General features: G+C 46.1%; 1 protein-coding gene across 1 annotated transcript; it reads left to right on the forward strand.

Annotated features, from left to right (window-relative positions):
* Window positions 1-619: 619 nt before the first annotated feature.
* SHISAL2A (shisa like 2A) lies at window positions 620-6,530 on the forward strand. The gene is made up of 3 exons (XM_054384581.1): window positions 620-801; window positions 6,239-6,378; window positions 6,439-6,530. The coding sequence occupies exons 1-3, from the start codon at window positions 620-622 to the stop codon at window positions 6,528-6,530; spliced, it is 414 nt and encodes a 137-aa protein (XP_054240556.1).
* Window positions 6,531-17,357: the final 10,827 nt, after the last annotated feature.

The raw sequence follows: 17,357 nt of genomic DNA on the forward strand, positions 1-17,357 counted from the left end.
CCACATGCAAAGGTGTGTGTTATCCTGAGCTGTGACAGACCCACCTTTCCCTCGGGAGAAGCTCTTTCCTCTGGAACACACTTTGCTTTAAAAAGTGGCCTAAAATACTGAAAAAGAATGCCCTCTGGAAAGAGCAGGAGACTGTTTTTTCTGAAACATTTAACGTTGTGCGGGGGTTTTACCTGAGTCCAGTCAAGGCATGAACTTTCTCAATCACCATCTTGCTTTGGCTGTCCTGAGACTCCACCGAGGCTTACAGATGAGGGCAGACCCTCGCAGTCTCTCCCCGACGTGAGATGGAGCACGGAGGTAAACCCAAGCCCCAGCGACAGGCACCTCTGAGGTGAGCAGCCCCGGGCGCGGCCAACGCCGCGCGGGCCCCTCCCTCCCGTTCTGGAGGGCGGGAAACGCTCCCTGTTCTCCCTGCTCGCCCTCGCCTCAGGGCGCGGGCGGGTCGTGCCACTCGCCGCGACCCTGGCCGTTCCCGCCCGCTGCCAGTGCGGACTCCTGCCCGCCCCAGCTCCGCCCGCTCGCCGCCACACCTCCCGCCCGGGTGCCGCCGAAGCCGAGGTACCGGGCAATCTGCCGGGCGGGCTGGCGGGCGGGCGGCGGTCGCACCATGAGCGCTGAGTGCAGCAGCTACCTCAACGCTGACAAGGTGCTGGTGAGCGCCTTCACCTGCCCGCGGACGGGCGGCGACGCCCGCGCCGTCTACTGCTGCGGCTTCCAGGACGTCAAGTACTGCTGCGATGACCCCCACAGCTTCTTCCCTTACGAGCACAGCTACATGTGGTGGCTCAGGTAGGGGAGCCCTGCTTCCCGCCCCTAGTCTCGCGTGGGGGGCGGTGGGGAGGCTCCGGGCGGGCGAGGCTCGGCGGCCCGGGGTTGGCGGGAGATGGGCGTTCGCCTCAGCTCGCCTGCGGGCTTGTGTTTGAGAGGTACTTGTAGCCGGGCGCTTTTCAGGCTGCTTTTGTCCGTCTGAGAGTTGCGGTACAGCTGCAGCTGCGGCCCAGAGAGACTGCTGCTTGTGCCCGGGTGGTTTCTGAAAGACATAACTGGTGGTGTCCGTGAGGAAGCCCCGCGGACCGCTCCGTGCCTGGGTACAGAGCACCCAGAGCCTACTCTGGGCTTGCGGTGTGAGGGGAAGGGCTGGCTGCGGGCCTGACCGTGTCAAATGCTGCGTACACAAAGTTCTCAATGACTTCAGTAAAGTCAAGCACTACATGACTTTCCACTCGGAAGATGGCAGATAATTAGTGCCCGGGTCATTGTGGGGGTCCCTCTAGCTCCTCTGGATCTCCAGCAGTGGCCTTGAGAGCTGTACACAGCCATCCTGGCTGCTTTCTGTGCCCGATTTCTTCCCCCCCCGGCTCTTCGGCACCCGTGCTGGCTGTGTCTCAGGGTGTTAGTACACTTCTGAGTGGTGCTTTCACTACCTTTTCATATGGACTTGTTATCCCTGGTTTTGCCTAATCCTTTTCTTGAACTTGATTGATCACATCCTGGACTGCATCAAGAGAAACATAGCCAGCAGGTCGAGGCAGGTGATTCTCCCTCTCTACTCTGCTCTGGTGAGACCCCACTTGGACTACTGTGTCCATTTCTGGAGCCTCTATTACAAGAAAGATCTGGGCATGCTGGAATGTGTCCAGAGAAGGGCCACGAGAATGATCAGAGGGCTGGACCTCCTCTGCTATGAGGACAGACTGAGAGAGTTGGGGGTATCCAGTCTGGAGAAGGAGACCTTATTGTGGCCTTTCAGTATCTGAAGGGGGCCTACAAGAAAGCTGGGGAAGGACTTTTTAGGGTGTCAGGTAATGATAGGACTGGGGGGAATGGAAAAAAAAAACAAAATGGGTACATTAAGATTGGATGTTAGGAAGAAGTTTTTCACCATGAGGGTGGTGAGAGACTGGAACAGGTTGCCCAGGGAGGTGGTGGAAGCCTCATCCCTGGAGGCTTTTAAGGCCAGGCTGGATGTGGCTCTGAGCAACCTGCTGTAGTGTGAGGTGTCCCTGCCCATGGCCAGGGTTTGGAGCTGGATGATCCTTGAGGTCCCTTCCAACCCTAACAATTCTATGATTCTGCTGTCTGCTTCTGCAGCCCCAGTGGCAGCAGTCACTACCTGCAGTTTTAAGCTGCAGCATTTTATGGTTGGTTTGTGGTGTTTCCTATCAGTTTTCTGGCATTAGTATTTTTAGTGTGGTGAGATTTGGTGATCAGCAATTGCATGTGCAGTTTATGCACCGTGTTAAAAATTTCCTAACTGTTGGGTGTGTCAGTTTCCAGCTTTCACCTCTTCCAGCTGAACCACCCAAGTCCTTTTGGATTATCATTGAGGCAAACGGTGTGTTCCAACTGAGCATTTTAGTTTCCTCTCTTCCATAACAATTTTTTACTCCTCATCTCTGCTCTTAGATTTGGGTGCACAATCTGGAGCTGCATGCTGAGGATGTGGGTATGGAAAGGTTTTAACACAGTGGCATGATCCTGCCCTCAAGTCTTGTTCTCAAAAGTCTCCCATTAGTGGCTAGCGTTTTGTTGACTTTTGGCAATGGTGCACATCGACTCTGATTTCAGTGATTTGTCACTGATGACTCTTGCAACTTTTCTTTGATTTCAGAATTGCCAGTTCTGAGTTAATTGTCATGTAGGCTTGGCTTTGTTTCTTTGTACATTACATTATGTATGCTGAAGCTCTTCTCTGTCACTTTTACCCCCTCACTCAGTTTTTCACAAGTCTTCTTATCCTTCCTTGCCCTCAGAGCATTTGATTGCTTGTGGGGACTTAAGGTCATCAGAAACTCAGGTTTCATTCTTCGTTTTAGAGATGAACAAAATCAGTCTCAGCACCAATCTCTGGTGACTTTTCTTTGTAAGACTTAAAACTATTCAAGAGTTAGTCAAAGCAGCCAAGGTAAGATTGGAGATTGGACATACAGTGGAAGGAAAAGAAGTTGGAAGCTCCAGTGGGGAAATTATTACATATTTTGCTTTACTCCTGAGCTTTGTTTCTCATCCTAAATCTCTGCTTGACTCCCTCTGTTAATTTGAAAGCACTGACTGAATGCACCACCAAGTGGTTGGTGCTGTCTCAGGGATTACTTGTCTGTGGTGACACAGGTAGAATTTCATTAAGCTGTTGCATATTTCTCTTGTGTTTCTCCTACTGTAGGAGATGAGTTGCCACACCACTTGACAGCCAGCTCTGACGGAAGCAGTTAATAGAGAAACCAGCATCCTAGGCAACCTGAAGCAATTGTCACTTGAAGGCCTATGCTATTCATTTTTCCCCAACTCACTACTGTCTGTACTATGTTTAGAGCTACATACGGCACTATCCCTTAGCATAATGGAACCATCTTTTTCCCTTCCACTCCCGCAAAAATTACAGTATTCAACAAGTGCATCCTAACACCTGCTGCACTAGGAGCTGCTGGACAATCACAGATATTTGATTTCTGAGCAACTTTGACACATTTCATGTTTTCCCTTGAATTTATTAGGTGTGATTGATATAACTGATTTCTCATGCCTTCTCTTTTTGCTACTACTTTAAACAGTGTAGTGACTTCGGTTTTGTTAGAGCAGCCTAGGTTCCTTTTCCACACCTCTTGAAAAGCTGACCTCAGCAAAGAAGAGTGGAGGATGTGTTTTTTCTGTCTCTTGGAGCTGGCAGGAGCCCATAGAGCAGGGGAGAGAATGTTAGGAAAAGGTAGAGGTGCACAAAATACACCAAAATGCTGTGCAGCTTTTGAAATCACAAAGCAAGAGGCTGTAAAACACTGAGTAGCTCACCATTCGGTGCCACGCGCTGTGCATGTACATGAAGTTATTCTATCCTTCTGTACCTCCAAAGCTGAGTGGAAGGGGAGAACTGTGAATGTAGTACTGGTACTGAACTGTTGTGCAGATCCAGTCAATATCTTTGTTGTTTCTCATTGTTTTAAAATATTTTAAAGTTGTTTTTGCCGCTGTTAAATGTTGTATTTTGCAAGTTTAATGGCTACTTGCAGTGTCAAACAGAAATTTAGTATCCATTCCAAATCCATACCTTTTAACAAGTTTCATGTAATATGGGTTTGTTTTAAACTCTGACAGGGCAAGGAGAGATTTTATTCAAAATGCTTTAATGAATGCCAGTAGAACCATGGTGACCTAATGCTGTAGCCCAGCTTTGCTTAGCTGTGCTTAGCTGCGCAGATCTCCAGGAATCTAGTTTGGCTTTCCAAAATAGCAAGTCTTTTGTTACTGTATGCCCCTTCTTCCAGCCTCGTGGGAGCAATCTGTCTGTTTGCTGTGCAAATACTACAAACAACGCATCCCCACAGCAACAGCGTTAGGAATATTTGGTTCACTGGGATCCAGATGACTCATGAGCTTCTCTCAGTGGACATACTCTATCTGCCCTGTGAGGAGAGGCTGAGACACCTGGGTCTTTTTAGTCTGGACAAGAGAAGACTGAAAGGGGATTTAATAAATGTTTTAAAATATCTGAGCGCTGGGTGTCAGGAAGAAGGGGACAGGTTCTTCTCTGTTGCACCCTGTGATAGGACAAGGGGTAATGGATATAAACTACAGCACAGGAGGTTCCACCTCAACATGAGGAGGAACTTCTTCACTGTGAGGGTCCCAGAGCACTGGAACAGGCTGCCCAGAGAGGTTGTGGAGTCTCCTTCTCTGGACACTTTCTAGACCCATCTGGATGCATTCCTGTGCAACCTGTGCTAGATTCTATGGTCCTGCTCTGACAGGGGGGTTGGCCTTGACGCTCTTCGAAGGTCCCTTCCAACCCCTAACATCCTGTGATCCTGTGATCCGCTGTTCTTATCCTGATGATGTTAAGAGTTTCTCCTGTGAACAAACCTGTCTGCTGCTGTTATGGGAGCTTGCAGAGAGGCTTTGCAGTGGCTGCAGTGTAAAATTCATAAAAAAACATCCTGAGGCACAATTCTCATCGCCCTGCAAGACCACAGCAGTATTGCCTTCTCACTGATGGATAAAGGCATTTTTATCAGTAGAGGGTGGAGTTCATAGAATTCAAGACATTCATCTGTCTTCTGTCCTTTTTACATCTGTCAAAACTGTAAAGATGGCAGGGTGGTAATAAAAGGGTTCAGTCTCCTCTTCTGTGACCAAAAGGCCACTGTTTAATTTCGGCAGAAGTCAGTGTCTTTGTCTTGGACTGTAGAAGAGATAGCTGGGCCTTTCTTTCATCCTGTGGTTTTTATGTTAGGAAAAGAGTTGAAAAGAAGGTTGAAAATACAGAAACTACTGAAGAGATTTCTTTGTGTACCTGCACTGTCTCACTGAATCTCTGTGCAGGGAGTATAAAGCAGTTTCTGTCCTTCAGGATCAGCGTCCTGATAAAAGCTACATATACTGCTGTATGCTTGGCCTCTTGAACAATGAAGTTCCTGCTCCTTTGCATTTGATAGTGTGTAAATTTAATTCATGTTTAGTTTTTCTTTTATCCTGACAAAGCTCATGGAATAACTTCTCCAGTCTTGACTGGAAATGTGTTGCATTAACACAAAGGCACAAGAGTGTTCACAATCCTCCACCCTGCTCCACCGAGCTGCCAAAGGACTTGAATAACATGGCTTGCACATTTTGTGTCCTATTTTTAATGGGCATGTCATCTTTGGTGAGAAGTCTGTGACAAATGTGTACTTTGCTTGAAGTGTTCTAACAGGCTCTTCTTGCCATCAAAACGGCATTTCAGCCTGAAAATCCAGCTTTTGTAGTTATGTTGTTTAGGGGAAAAAGGGCTACCTGCAGGACTGGAATCCATCTTTGTGTGTGTGTGTATGGTATTTGTGGGATTATTTCTGTGCTTGTGTTATGCTTATCAGGGAGTATGCACTGCCTTGGAGAAGGTTTTGATCTCACTGGTGCAGCTACTGCATGGAGCTGCTTCTGGTTTTCATAAACAGTTTAAATCAGAGCGCAGTTACTTCTGATTTTCATGAACACAGTCTAAATCAGACTCAGGAGTAGCACTCTGCAATGAAATGACGCTGAGGGTCAGACGTTCATGTGCAGTGACCCTTCTGAGGGCAATGAAATCATTCCAGTTTCTGCAGTTTAAGTATTGAGTTCTAAACTTTTGTTTACAGTACAATACTGAAGGTTTCCCCCACCTGAGTAGAGGTAACCTCCAGGCATCACCCTGACCATTGTTTGAATGAGTGCCCCAAGCTGTCTGTAACTTCCTTTTGTTGTCTTTCTCTGGTAGTGTTGGAGCACTGGTGGGCCTGTCGATAGCAGCAGTGGTGCTCTTTGCCTTCATCATCACTGTCTGCATTCTCTGCTATTTGTTCATCAGCACGAAGCCACGCAGCAAACTGGATACTGGCTTAAGCTTACAGATGACAGGTGAGTTGTTACTGACACACATTATCTCCTGCAGAGGAAAAGCTTTTTGCTGTCTTTAAGTGGATGTGGAGGAATCCAGCAACATTCATTTTCTTTCCAATGAGGGCCTCAAGATGCAGTCAAGTTACCCTGCTGGTTTACCTCCTGAATGAAGTCTGTAGCAAATTCAAATGAAAAAATGAACACAAGCTCACTGTATTTAGTAGCAGGAAGAATGTAAAACTTTACAAGACTAGGTGAGGACACAACAAAGAAGTCCCTTTATCAAGAAGAGGCAAAATGAGTCAGTTGCTCAGTATTGCTTGTCAAGGTTACATCATAGAATCATAGAATGGTCCAGGCTGGAAGGGACCTCCAAAGGTCAGCAGGGACATCCCCAACTAGATCAGGTTGCCCTGGGCCTCGTTGAGCCTCACCTTGAATATCTGTAGGAAAGGAGCCTCAACCACCTCCCTGGGCAACCTGTTCCAGTGGTCCACCACCCTCATAGTGAAGAACTTCTTTCTAACATCCAATCTAAATTTGCCCTTCTCTAGCCTGAAGCCATTGTCCCTCGTCCTGTCACTGCAGGCCTTTGCAAACAGCCTCTCTTCATCCTTCCTGTAGTCTCTTTCAGGTACTGGCAGGTCTCCCTGGAGCCTTCTCTTCTCCAGGCTGAACACCCCCAGCTCCCTCTGCCTGTTCTTGTAGCAGAAGTGCTCCAACCCCCGATCATTCTGATGGCTCTCCTCTGGACCCTCTCCATCAGGTCCATGTCCTTCCTATCTTGAGGGCTCCAGACCTGTACACAGCACTCCAGGTGAGGTCTCCCCAGATCAGAGCAAAGTGGCAGAATCACTTCTCTGGATCTGCTGGCAACACATCTTTTGATGTCGCCCAGGGCGTGATTTGCCTTCTGTGCTGCAAGCTCACACTGCCTGCTCATCACAGTAGTGACGTCATTCTAGCAATAATAATCTCAAAAGACATTTTAAGTGTACTTTCTTGTCACAGGGAGAGATCATTCTTTTTTTTTCTTTATGCCTGACATAGGTCCAGGCTTTGAAATCTGGGACCATTAGTCCCAGTAGTCCATTGCCTTGTGCACAAATGGTGCTGGCAGATGCCTACAGGAACAGTGCTTGTAGCCAGCCCTCGCCCACTGGCATGCCAAAGCCTCTTGTTTGCTCCTGCATTTTATTACATCTGTGAAATCCTACTGCAAGTTTTCGGTGGTGGGAGGAGGGGGTGATGACTTAGCCCTTTGTTTTCCACTCCCTGAACATTTAAATGTGGCTTCAGTTGTTTAACCAGTAATATTGTAGAAAGAAAAGGGAATGTTGACTTATTTAGGTATCGGAAGTTGAACAAGTTAAAAAAGGGGAATAATTCATGGAAAGAAGTCCCCTCACCTCAAACTCTGTTTATTTTTAACCACTTAACTGCTTCTGTACCTGAGTGGCAGTCAGTCACTAATGAGTTACTGTAATTATAGCTTATTACACTGCATTGAGCTCCCTCCTGAGTGTCTAGACAACGTAGTCCACTTCATAACAACCTTCCAAGGTCTTGTTTTGTTCTCCAGAGAATGAAAGCTTTGGTCTAAAAGTGGTTTATATGGCCATCAGGAAATGCAAAGCCTCCTTTTGGAGATATATAAACTAAGCAAGCTGCCAAAGCGAAAGTCACACATTCAGCAAACTGCTACTAGTCTGTAAATTGAAAACTTCACACCTGTCCTATAGAGAGAGGGTGGAAATCAGACCTGCTACCTAGAACAGCCTAAATAAGCCCTTGGGTGGGATGAACAAAACGCCTAGTGATCTTTTACAAGATGGTTGTCTTCTAATTATAAACTGGCATTATGCATTTCAATGTGTGGCTGTTTAACTTCTTCCCTCTGGTTTTCCTGCTATGGCATCATCTCTTAATCCATTGCCAGGGCAGCAGTGCTGTTTTTCTCATGTTTTATATTTTTGTGCCAGACGTGTTTGGCATATGAGGAGATGGGAAGGGGGCAGATGCTGTTGCAGTGCTGATGCCAAGTAAATCCATATTTCTCTACAGATCTGAACCCTGCTGCAAAGCCACATCCTGCTTAGGCATTAGTGATAGTTCCTCTCTTCCTATCATGAGGAGAACAACTTCCCAAGGCCCCCACTGATGACCCAGTGTTCACATAGCATCCTCTCTTCTCATTCCAGGTGTTAAGACTCCAGGAAGCTGAGAGATCTTTGCTTTTTCCTAGCAATCACATGTGTGTTTTGAGCTTTATTCAGACAGCTTTGCTTTGTTTAAACTGTTTTGACTTTGTTCACATCCTGTGTTTTTTCACTTCTATTCTTCTGCTTCTTTGGCTGCTCCAAATGACAATTATTTTACATCTAAATTCTGATGGCTTGAGCTGTGGACAAGGTGAGTTGGCAGAAATGGAAAGCTAGTTGCTTTGCCAAGGTTGAGAGACCTTTGGAAATGGTGAAGGATTTCATTGACAAGCCTGATTGCTTATCTTCATCATATCTGAGTTTCTTCTGCATGGAAGTCATGCAAGGTTTGGGTACCTTATGACATGACTGGTTAGCTGCTTGCAGGCCTGGGGGACAACAGAAGCAGCTGCTCTCCTCTTTCAGTTCTTCTGAGATTTGAGCACAATTATATAGAGACAATAAAAATGGATTAAAATATTGGAACAGTTTTTAGAAGCTTCAGAAAATGTTAGGCTGTGAGCTTTAACTGGGAACCAGCATTTTTGTGTTCAATTCCACCATACTACATTAGCTCAGCTGGAGTTGTGTATTTCATTAAACATACAATTGATTAATGTGTTCCTGTCCTGCCTCGTGTGAGAGTCAAAACTGGTCTTCCAGGGAGGGCTCATCCTACATCTCCTAAATGTAGCAATGGAATAGGTTGAGTTTTCACAGCTCGATTATCAATCTAACAACAAAGAGGTGGGTGGCCTTTGTTAAAGTTTCTGCACAAGGCAGATCAGCTGGAGTTTGCCTCTTCTTAGTCTTGAACAAACTGCCTTTGGTAGCACCAGCACAGATGTTACATACAGGGTTCCTGAGCTGGCTGAGCACCTTCTTAGCCCTAATGAAAATTGGCATTTTAATCTGAGAACTGGATCTCAGGAAAGATGAGCTCAGTCATTGGAGTAAACCAGGAGTAACCTCTCAAATGTTCACAGAATTACAGAATGTTAGGGGCTGGAAGGGACCTCAAAAGATCACAGAATCACAGAATTACTGAGGCTGGAAAAGACCTCTGAGATCATCAAGTCCAGCCTATGACCTAATACTACCACATCAGCTAACCCATGCCACCAAGTGCCACAGCCAAGCTTTTCTTAAAGACCTCCAGTGATGGGGACTCCACCATCACCCTGGGCAGTCCATCCCAGTGCCTACTCAGCCTTTCTGCCAGGAAGTGCTTCCTAATATCCAGCCTAAATCTTCCCTGGCACAGCTTCATCCCATGCCCTCTTGTCCTGTCACAAGTTGCCTGGGAGAAGAGCCTGACCCCCACCTGACTACAACTTCCTTTTAGGTAGGTGTAGAGAGTGATAAGGTCCCCTCTGAGTCTCCTCCAGGTTGAACACCCCCAGCTCCCTCAGCTTTTCCTCGTCAGACTTTCCCTCCAGCCCCCTCACCAGTCTGGTTGCTTTCCTCTGGACCCACTCCAGCACCTCAATATCCTTCCTGAAGTGAGGAGCCCAGAGCTGCACACAGTGCTCGAGGTGAAGCCTCACCAGTGCCAAGTACAGGGGCAGAATTCCATCTCAGTCCAACTCCCTGCCAGAGCAGGATCACCTAGAGCAGATCACACAGGAACACATCCAGGTGGGTTTTGAATATATCCAGAGAGGGAGACTCCACAACCCCCCTGAGCAGCCTCTTCCAGTGTTCTGTCCCCCTCACAGGGAAAAAAGTTTTCCTCCTGTTTCCATGGAACTTCCACCACTGCCCCTTGTGCTGTCATTGGGCATCACCCAGCAGAGCCTGGCTCCAGCCTCTTGGCACTCACCCTGCACATCTTTACAAAGTTAGTAAAGCTTCACGTATTTCTGTTTGTAATGCCATAGTATGGTGTGCAGAGTGGCTCCCTTATGAGCAAGACAGTGTGTACAGGCAAACCAGAGCAGCCCATATCTTCTGGAGTTTCCAGTCCAGTTTCTTGTCAGGTCTAGCATTTCTCAGTAGACAGCAGCAGCAGTACTTTACCTCTTTCAGTGAAATCCTTTCCTTTTACAGGCAAATTCTCAGCTCTTTGTACTCTGCTTTCTTATTTGCAGTCTCCCTCAGAATGCAATGTTCACCTAGGATCTGGCTTGTGGGTTAATGGTCTGCCAGTGTTGAAGTGCTTCACAGTTTTCCCTCTATTTGTCCTCTCTGCTACCTTTCTGAAGTGGTGAGATGCTATTAGCCACATCTCAAAAGGAGACAGAACAGCAGGGAAGTGTCATGGTTTTCAGTGCTTTGTGTGTCACTCTAGACATTAGTGTCCAGGGGAATCTTGAAAGGACTAACCAGAAGACCTTTGTCCTTTTGCTAAACACATGACTCTAAGACTAGCTGTACACTGGAATTCTCTGGTAGAGAATTGAGCTGTGCCTTTTGAGACCAAGGTGGAATGCAAATCATGGGAGCACACTTTTTCTTAGCACAGAGAATTTGCTTTTTAATCATTCAAACTGCTCCATAAGCTCTTTCTGAAAGAAAGGGTTTTTCACTGAACTTGTTGCAGGTGTTTCTAATTTCTTCAATTTGAAGGCTGGAGAACTGCCCAAGTGTTTCTTGGTAAATAAAGGCCTGTGATGGTTTGAAACTGTCTTTTTAATTTTTTCTTTGCAAAGTTCAGAACAGAGAAAGTGAAAGAGTGTAAATAAGTCAGTACTGGGTGTAAGAAAGCAAAATACTGATTGTTCTAAACACTTCCATTGGATAGATAGAAATGTTTAAGAACTATTACCCAAAACAAAGTAGGCACTCTGCACATTCTGTGTTCGGCAGTGGGGGCAGTTGCTGGGCTGTCTGGCTGCTGTTTCTTCTTCTCTTCTGGCTGAAGATAACACACACTGACCTTGGCAGCTAAGTTAACAACTTTCTGCTCTAACTAACTCTGCTTTCTGTCCAGGGGGGTCTGGGAGGGGAAGCTCCTGGAAGAGAGAGAGGCCCCTTTGGGAGGGTCCCCTTTTGGGGGGGAAGCAAAGGGAAATTGGTTGTGCTTTTCTGTTGATTGTATGTATTTGTAAATATTGTGAATTTTGTGTATTTGTACATATTCATTGCATTTCTCTGCTTGTAAATACAGCCTTCATTTGCTTGCAGACTGGGCTAGCCTGGTTATTGTCGGTGGGGGGGGAATTTCAGCTCACACCGACACAAGGCCTCAAAGCAATTCAAGACATGCAGACGTGGATTTTGCCAAAGATTAAAGGGTTTTGTTCATATACTTTGTTCTCCTAACCAAAATCCTGCTCTTTCTTGTGCAGGTTTATCCTCTTCTAAATGTAGGGAACTCAGGAATCATGAGATTGCAGGTGTTTTGTTAAGGCTCAATGATCAATGCTGAAGCATCTAGGGGAGATGAGGAAAATAGTAAAGGTTGAATAATTGTCAGGAAAGGAGCAGTAAACAAGCAGAAAGGGAGAAATCTAGAGGCATATCTGCTGCTGAGCCCTGGGAGGAGATGTATATATGCTTCCCTTGACCTGCAGTTGATGTGAGAGGTTCTCCCTCCTGGCCCCGCAGCATGAATTTTTCAGCTTGGTGACCCAAGCAGTTTGCAAACACATTTTCTGAGTTGCCCCTGCATTTCTGCCAGTTTGGGAAAACCTTTGGGGCAAGGTGTCCTCATGCCACTGTGAAGTGAGAATAGCAAGTAACATATGGTGATGGTAACTAACATTTGCCTTTAAGGCTTAGCACAGGAATACAGATGAGTATTAGAGTCAGACAACAGGGACCTTTGGGTTGGAGCTTGAAGAGAACTGTGACCTTGCAAATTACTCCTAAGTGCTGGGAAAAAATGTGCTTTAATAGAAGAGATTAATTCCTTCTTCTTCCAAAGCAATGACACCACAGTATGCAAAAGTTCATGGTTTCATTTCATAATAAGGAAAAACTCAGCTGGAAAGATGAGACAGGTGGCCTTCCTGTCCCTTCTTCTCTCCTTAATTAAAGATTCCTCATAGGGCACTATTCAAATACATGAAACATTCAGATATTTAGTGAAGAAAGCACCCAACTCTCACACTTTCTCCTCCTCAGCTTGGTAGGGTTGTCTGACTATTAGCTCTGAAAGCAGATAGGTGCTGTCTGAATTCAAAGACACCATGCTTGTTTTTTTGGGGTATGCAGCGATAAATTTCTAAGCTGATCAGTAGTTTCCATTCTCTGGGGCTGGCCTTACACTTGCTCCAGGTAGGCTAATTTTCTCTTTGCCAACCCCAGATATTTGTGTGTGGGGAAAATCAGCCAAATGGTTTTTAACTGTTTTTTAAAAAGAATCATAGAGTTGTTAGGGTTAGAAGGGACCTCAAGGATCATCCAGTTCCAAATCCCCTGCCATGGGTAGGGACACCTCACACTACATCAGGTTGCTCAGAGCCACATCCAGCCTGGCCTTAAAAACCTCCAGGGATGAGGCTTCCACCACCGTCCTGAGCAACCTGTTCCATTGTCTCACCACCCTTATGGTGAAAAACTTTTGCCTAATACCCAATCTGAATCTACCCATTTTGAGTTTTGCTCCATTCCCCCCAGTCCTGTCACTCCCTGACACCCTAAAGTCCCTCCCCAGCTTTCTTGTAGGTTCCTTTCAGATACTGGAAGGCCACAAGAAGATCTCCTCAGAGCCTTCTCTTCTCCAGACTGAACAACCCCAACTCTCTCAGTCTATTCTCATAGCAGAGGAGCTTCAGCCCTCTGACCATCCTTGTGGCTCTTCTCTAGACACATTCCAGCACCTCCAGACCCTTCTTGTAACTGGGGCTCCAGAACTGGACACAGTGCTCCAGGTGAGGTCTCACCAGAGTGGAGTAGAGGGGGAGAATCACTACCCTTGACCTGCTGGCCACACTTCTCTTGATGCAGCCCAGGCTCTGGTTGGCTTTCTGGGTTGCAGGTGCACTCTGCTGGCTCATGTTGAGCTTCTTGTCCACCAGCACCTCCAAGTACTTTCCTTCAGGGCTGCTCTCAAGCCAGTCCCTGTCCAGTCTATATTTGTGCTTGGGATTGCCCTAACCCAGCTGCAGGACCTTGCACTTGGTCTTGTTGAACCTCATGAGGTTGTCATGGGCACCTCTTTAACCTGTCCAGGTCCCTCTGGATGGATCCCTTCCCTCCAGCTTTCAGCTGCACCACACAGCTTGGTGTCATTGGTGAACTTGCTGAGAGTGCCTCAATGCCTCTGTCCATGTTACCACAAAGATGTTGAACCAGACTGGTCCCAGCACTGATTCCTGAGGGACTCCGCTTGTCACTGGGCTCCACTGGGACATGGAGCCACTGACAGCCACCCTTTGGGTGTGGCCATCAAGCCAGTTCTTTATCCACTGAATGGTCCATTCATCAAACCCATGTGTCACCAGCTTGGAGACCAGGATGTGGTGTGGGACAGTATCAAAGGCTTTGCTCAGGTCCAGGTAAATGATGTCAGTTGCTTGACCTTCATCTATTAAGAACCCAAACATTTCCTTAGGAGTTGTGGAAAATTCCTGGTTTGGAGCTGTGAATTCAGATTTAGTGAAAGGGTATCATTAGCTCAAAGTTACCTCAGTAGGAAAGATGAAATTTGGCTGTGTTTAAATTGGACTCCTTAGCTTTTACATTTCCCAAACTTTCTTGTAGCAGTGAGGTTTTTTTTGTGCAGCTGATTGAGTCAGGTTTTTTCCTGCAAAGATACCCATAAGTGCTGTAAGCTGGTTAAGATAAGAAATCTAGACAGGCTTCACAATCAGAGTGCCTTCCTCTGCAACTAATCAGGAAGGGTTTTTTTTTTTTTCACCTTTTTCCTCCTGTTATCCCTTTAATGCTTCTAAAGTACAAAGGTGACACTTTTGTCATGCAGAGTAGTGTGTGAGCCTCCCTCCCATGCAGTGCTTTGTGATCCCTGGATGGCAGGGGCAGTGAAGGAGATAGTGCCTGGTCATGTTTGGAGAGGGGTGAATGTTTGAGGTTTCTGATCTTTCTTCTTTAATATGGGAAAATTTTTGCCATTTCTTTTAGGGACTCTGATTTCCTACTATAAGCCCTACTTATGCCATAGTTCTGCTACCTTAAACTACTCTTCACCTTGATGTTTATTGCTTTGTAACATGAGTAAGTGATTATCTGCAGCCTCTCAGAGGCTCGGGAGTGGAGAGTGGAATGGCTCTGGTCTGTCACATCCTCTAAAAATCGTAGAGGGCAATTCCAGGAACTGTTTTTTCTCATGCACTGGGCATGTCTGTGGATTCTTACTTGCAACTAAAGCAAGAGTAATCCTGTTAGTTCTACTAAGAATGCTTTTGTTTTACAGACAGTGAGACCAGAGGGAGCTCAATATGTTAAAAAACAGAAGGACTGGATGGATTCTACCAATGCTGTGATGAAAATAGGTACAGTGAGAACATTTTTTTTCATCCTGCTCTGTTGTATTTGAACACTTTTTGCTCTGTTTTGTATCTGATGATGCAGATGTGGTAAGCGTTTTTCAAAGTGCCATGGTTCTTTATGTGGGTTTTTGACTTTTTGAAAAGCACTAGAAATCCCTCTCTGATATACTTATATATTGCCCTGAGGCAGTCCTTGCACAGGGGGGTATCTACAGAGACTTAACAGAATCCTTCCACAGGGAAATTTCTTCTTGATTTACTTGTATGTACTTGTACTTTGATTCTGTGGTGGAAGCCTCATCCCTGGAGGTTTTTAAGGCCAGGCTGGATGTGGCTCTGAGCAAACTGATCTAGTGTGAGCCCATGGCAGGGGGGTTGGAACTAGGTGATCCTTGAGGTCCCTTCCAACCCTGACAGGTCTGTGATTCTGTGAATCATCATGGTTGTGTGCCAGAGAAGATGACATTCCCCTTATGCTGTCTTTGTCCTTTCCCTAATGCCGTCAAGGATGCACAGGGGCTTGCTAAGGAGGCAGCTATTGCCAACTTTTCATTTATAACTTCTTAAGTGAAAAGGTGCTAGAAAGGTTCTGTGGGCCAAAGGGTAAGAGCAGTGAAGTATCTGGTGGGTAGTTTAGTAATACTCTACTTCTTGGAGATGCTACCTACTAGTGCTGAGTCAAGTCTGGTAGTGCTGAAGACGATTATCTTGCAGAAAAATAAAGTTTCTTGCACTGGCTTGATTGACTCTACAACTACCTGAAGGGAAGTTGTAGTCAGGTGGGGGTCAGGCTCTTCTCCCAGGCAACTTGTGACAAGATAAGAGGGCATGGCCTGAAGCTGTGCCAGAGGAGGTTTAGGTTGGATGTTAGGAAGCACTTCCTCATGGAAAGGGGAATCAGACATTGGGATGGACTGCCCAGGGAGGTGGTAGAGTTGCTGTCCCTGAAGGTGTTTAAGGAAAGACTGGATGTGGCACTCAGTAACATGGTCTGGTCGGTGTGGTGGTGCTGGGTCATAGGCTGGACTTGATGATCTCAGAAGTCTATTCCAGCCTCAATGATCCTGTGCTTCTGTGAGTCTGTGATTATGCTGAAATTATGTTTAAAGGTCAAACTGCCTGTGGCACAGACCATGCAAAGTAGCATTTCAGATGTATGCCAGTGGAGATGAATTGTACTGAAAAGGAATTTATGAATAATGCAAAAAACCTCAGATGGCATGAAACATACATTTGGCGTTCTGCAGGGGGTTAGAGCTGATGGCTAAGTAGCCACAGCATGTGAGGATAGCCAGAGATCAGCAGTGTCTGTCTTAGGGGGAAAAAACCAAACAAACTGGGCCTGTTTGCTCAGCAGTTACTCTTAGACGAGCAGCAAAGCAAATGTGTCAGAGTTCCCTGCCTCATGTGTTTTCTCTCCTACCCTTAAAAAAAAAGACACCCTATGCAGGGTAAGTGCAAACACATCTTTCCCAGCCTCCCTGTTACCAGCACAACAGGTTAGGCTGGGCTGCTTGTCCTCATGGAAATACTTCAGTATAACAAAACTCACTTGGAAAGTCTCAAACCACCTCCACGCTTTTTTTTCTCTCTTTATTTTTATTCTTTTTCTGCTGTTGCAAACGAAATGGCTTGTGGAAGGAAAATGTTGTGGGAAGACTAAAAATGATCCTGCAGTCAGAAAGCCTTCTGTAGTGAGAAAAGCCAAAAATATCTGAGGGAGGTGTTAAGCACTGAGATGAGACCCCAGCTCAGGTTTGTGAGTGTGGCATTGCTTTCTGAAGGCCACAAACCTCTTACTTCCTCATGCTTCAGTTCACTCACCTTCCACTATGTTCCAGACACTCATCTTTATGGAGTGCCCTGAAGTGCAGCGTTGTTGCTTACAGGAGGAGAGAAACAGGGAGAGATATGAAAGGTCAACTGTAAAGGACTTACCTGTAGGGATTTGAAGACATGCATTATACAAAGACCAGAAAATTGAGAAGCTTTTTTGTGGGTGAATTAACCAGTCTTGGGGGGTTTTTGGCAAGATTAAGTTGGCAGTATCATGAAGACTCAAAGTACCTGAGACTTCTTTTTGGGCTAAACCCAGGAGATCTGTGTCCCTAGTCTGTGAGCATTTTTGCTTCCAGATCCAGAATGGAGCAGCTGGGAACTCTCTGTGAAAAGGAAAAGGGAGACAAGGATCTTCTCTGGAGCTCAACAGATAATGTGGTTAAGTGTTGGTAGAAATTCCAGGGGTTTAATTGCTTTTCGTCCTCTTGCTTTTGATGTTGTCTGCTTGTGGCAGATTTCATTCCCTCACCTGTTACAGGGAGCTAGTTCACAGTGCAGTGATAAGCCAGAGATTCTATCACTGGCTTGCAAACCTTCCACTGGTGTGAGGAAGCTACGTGTG

This window comes from Indicator indicator, chromosome 10 (assembly GCF_027791375.1).
Source record: "Indicator indicator isolate 239-I01 chromosome 10, UM_Iind_1.1, whole genome shotgun sequence".
NCBI lineage: Eukaryota > Metazoa > Chordata > Aves > Piciformes > Indicatoridae > Indicator > Indicator indicator.

Excerpts from the sequence above, each read along its gene's own strand:
- SHISAL2A (XM_054384581.1), top strand. The coding sequence starts at position 620 with ATGAGCGCTGAGTGCAGCAGCTACCTCAACGCTGACAAGGTGCTGGTG. Across the intron at positions 802-6,238 it reads AGCTACATGTGGTGGCTCAG|TGTTGGAGCACTGGTGGGCC; the intron begins GTAGGGGAGCCC and ends TTTCTCTGGTAG. Across the intron at positions 6,379-6,438 it reads CTTAAGCTTACAGATGACAG|TGGATGTGGAGGAATCCAGC; the intron begins GTGAGTTGTTAC and ends GCTGTCTTTAAG.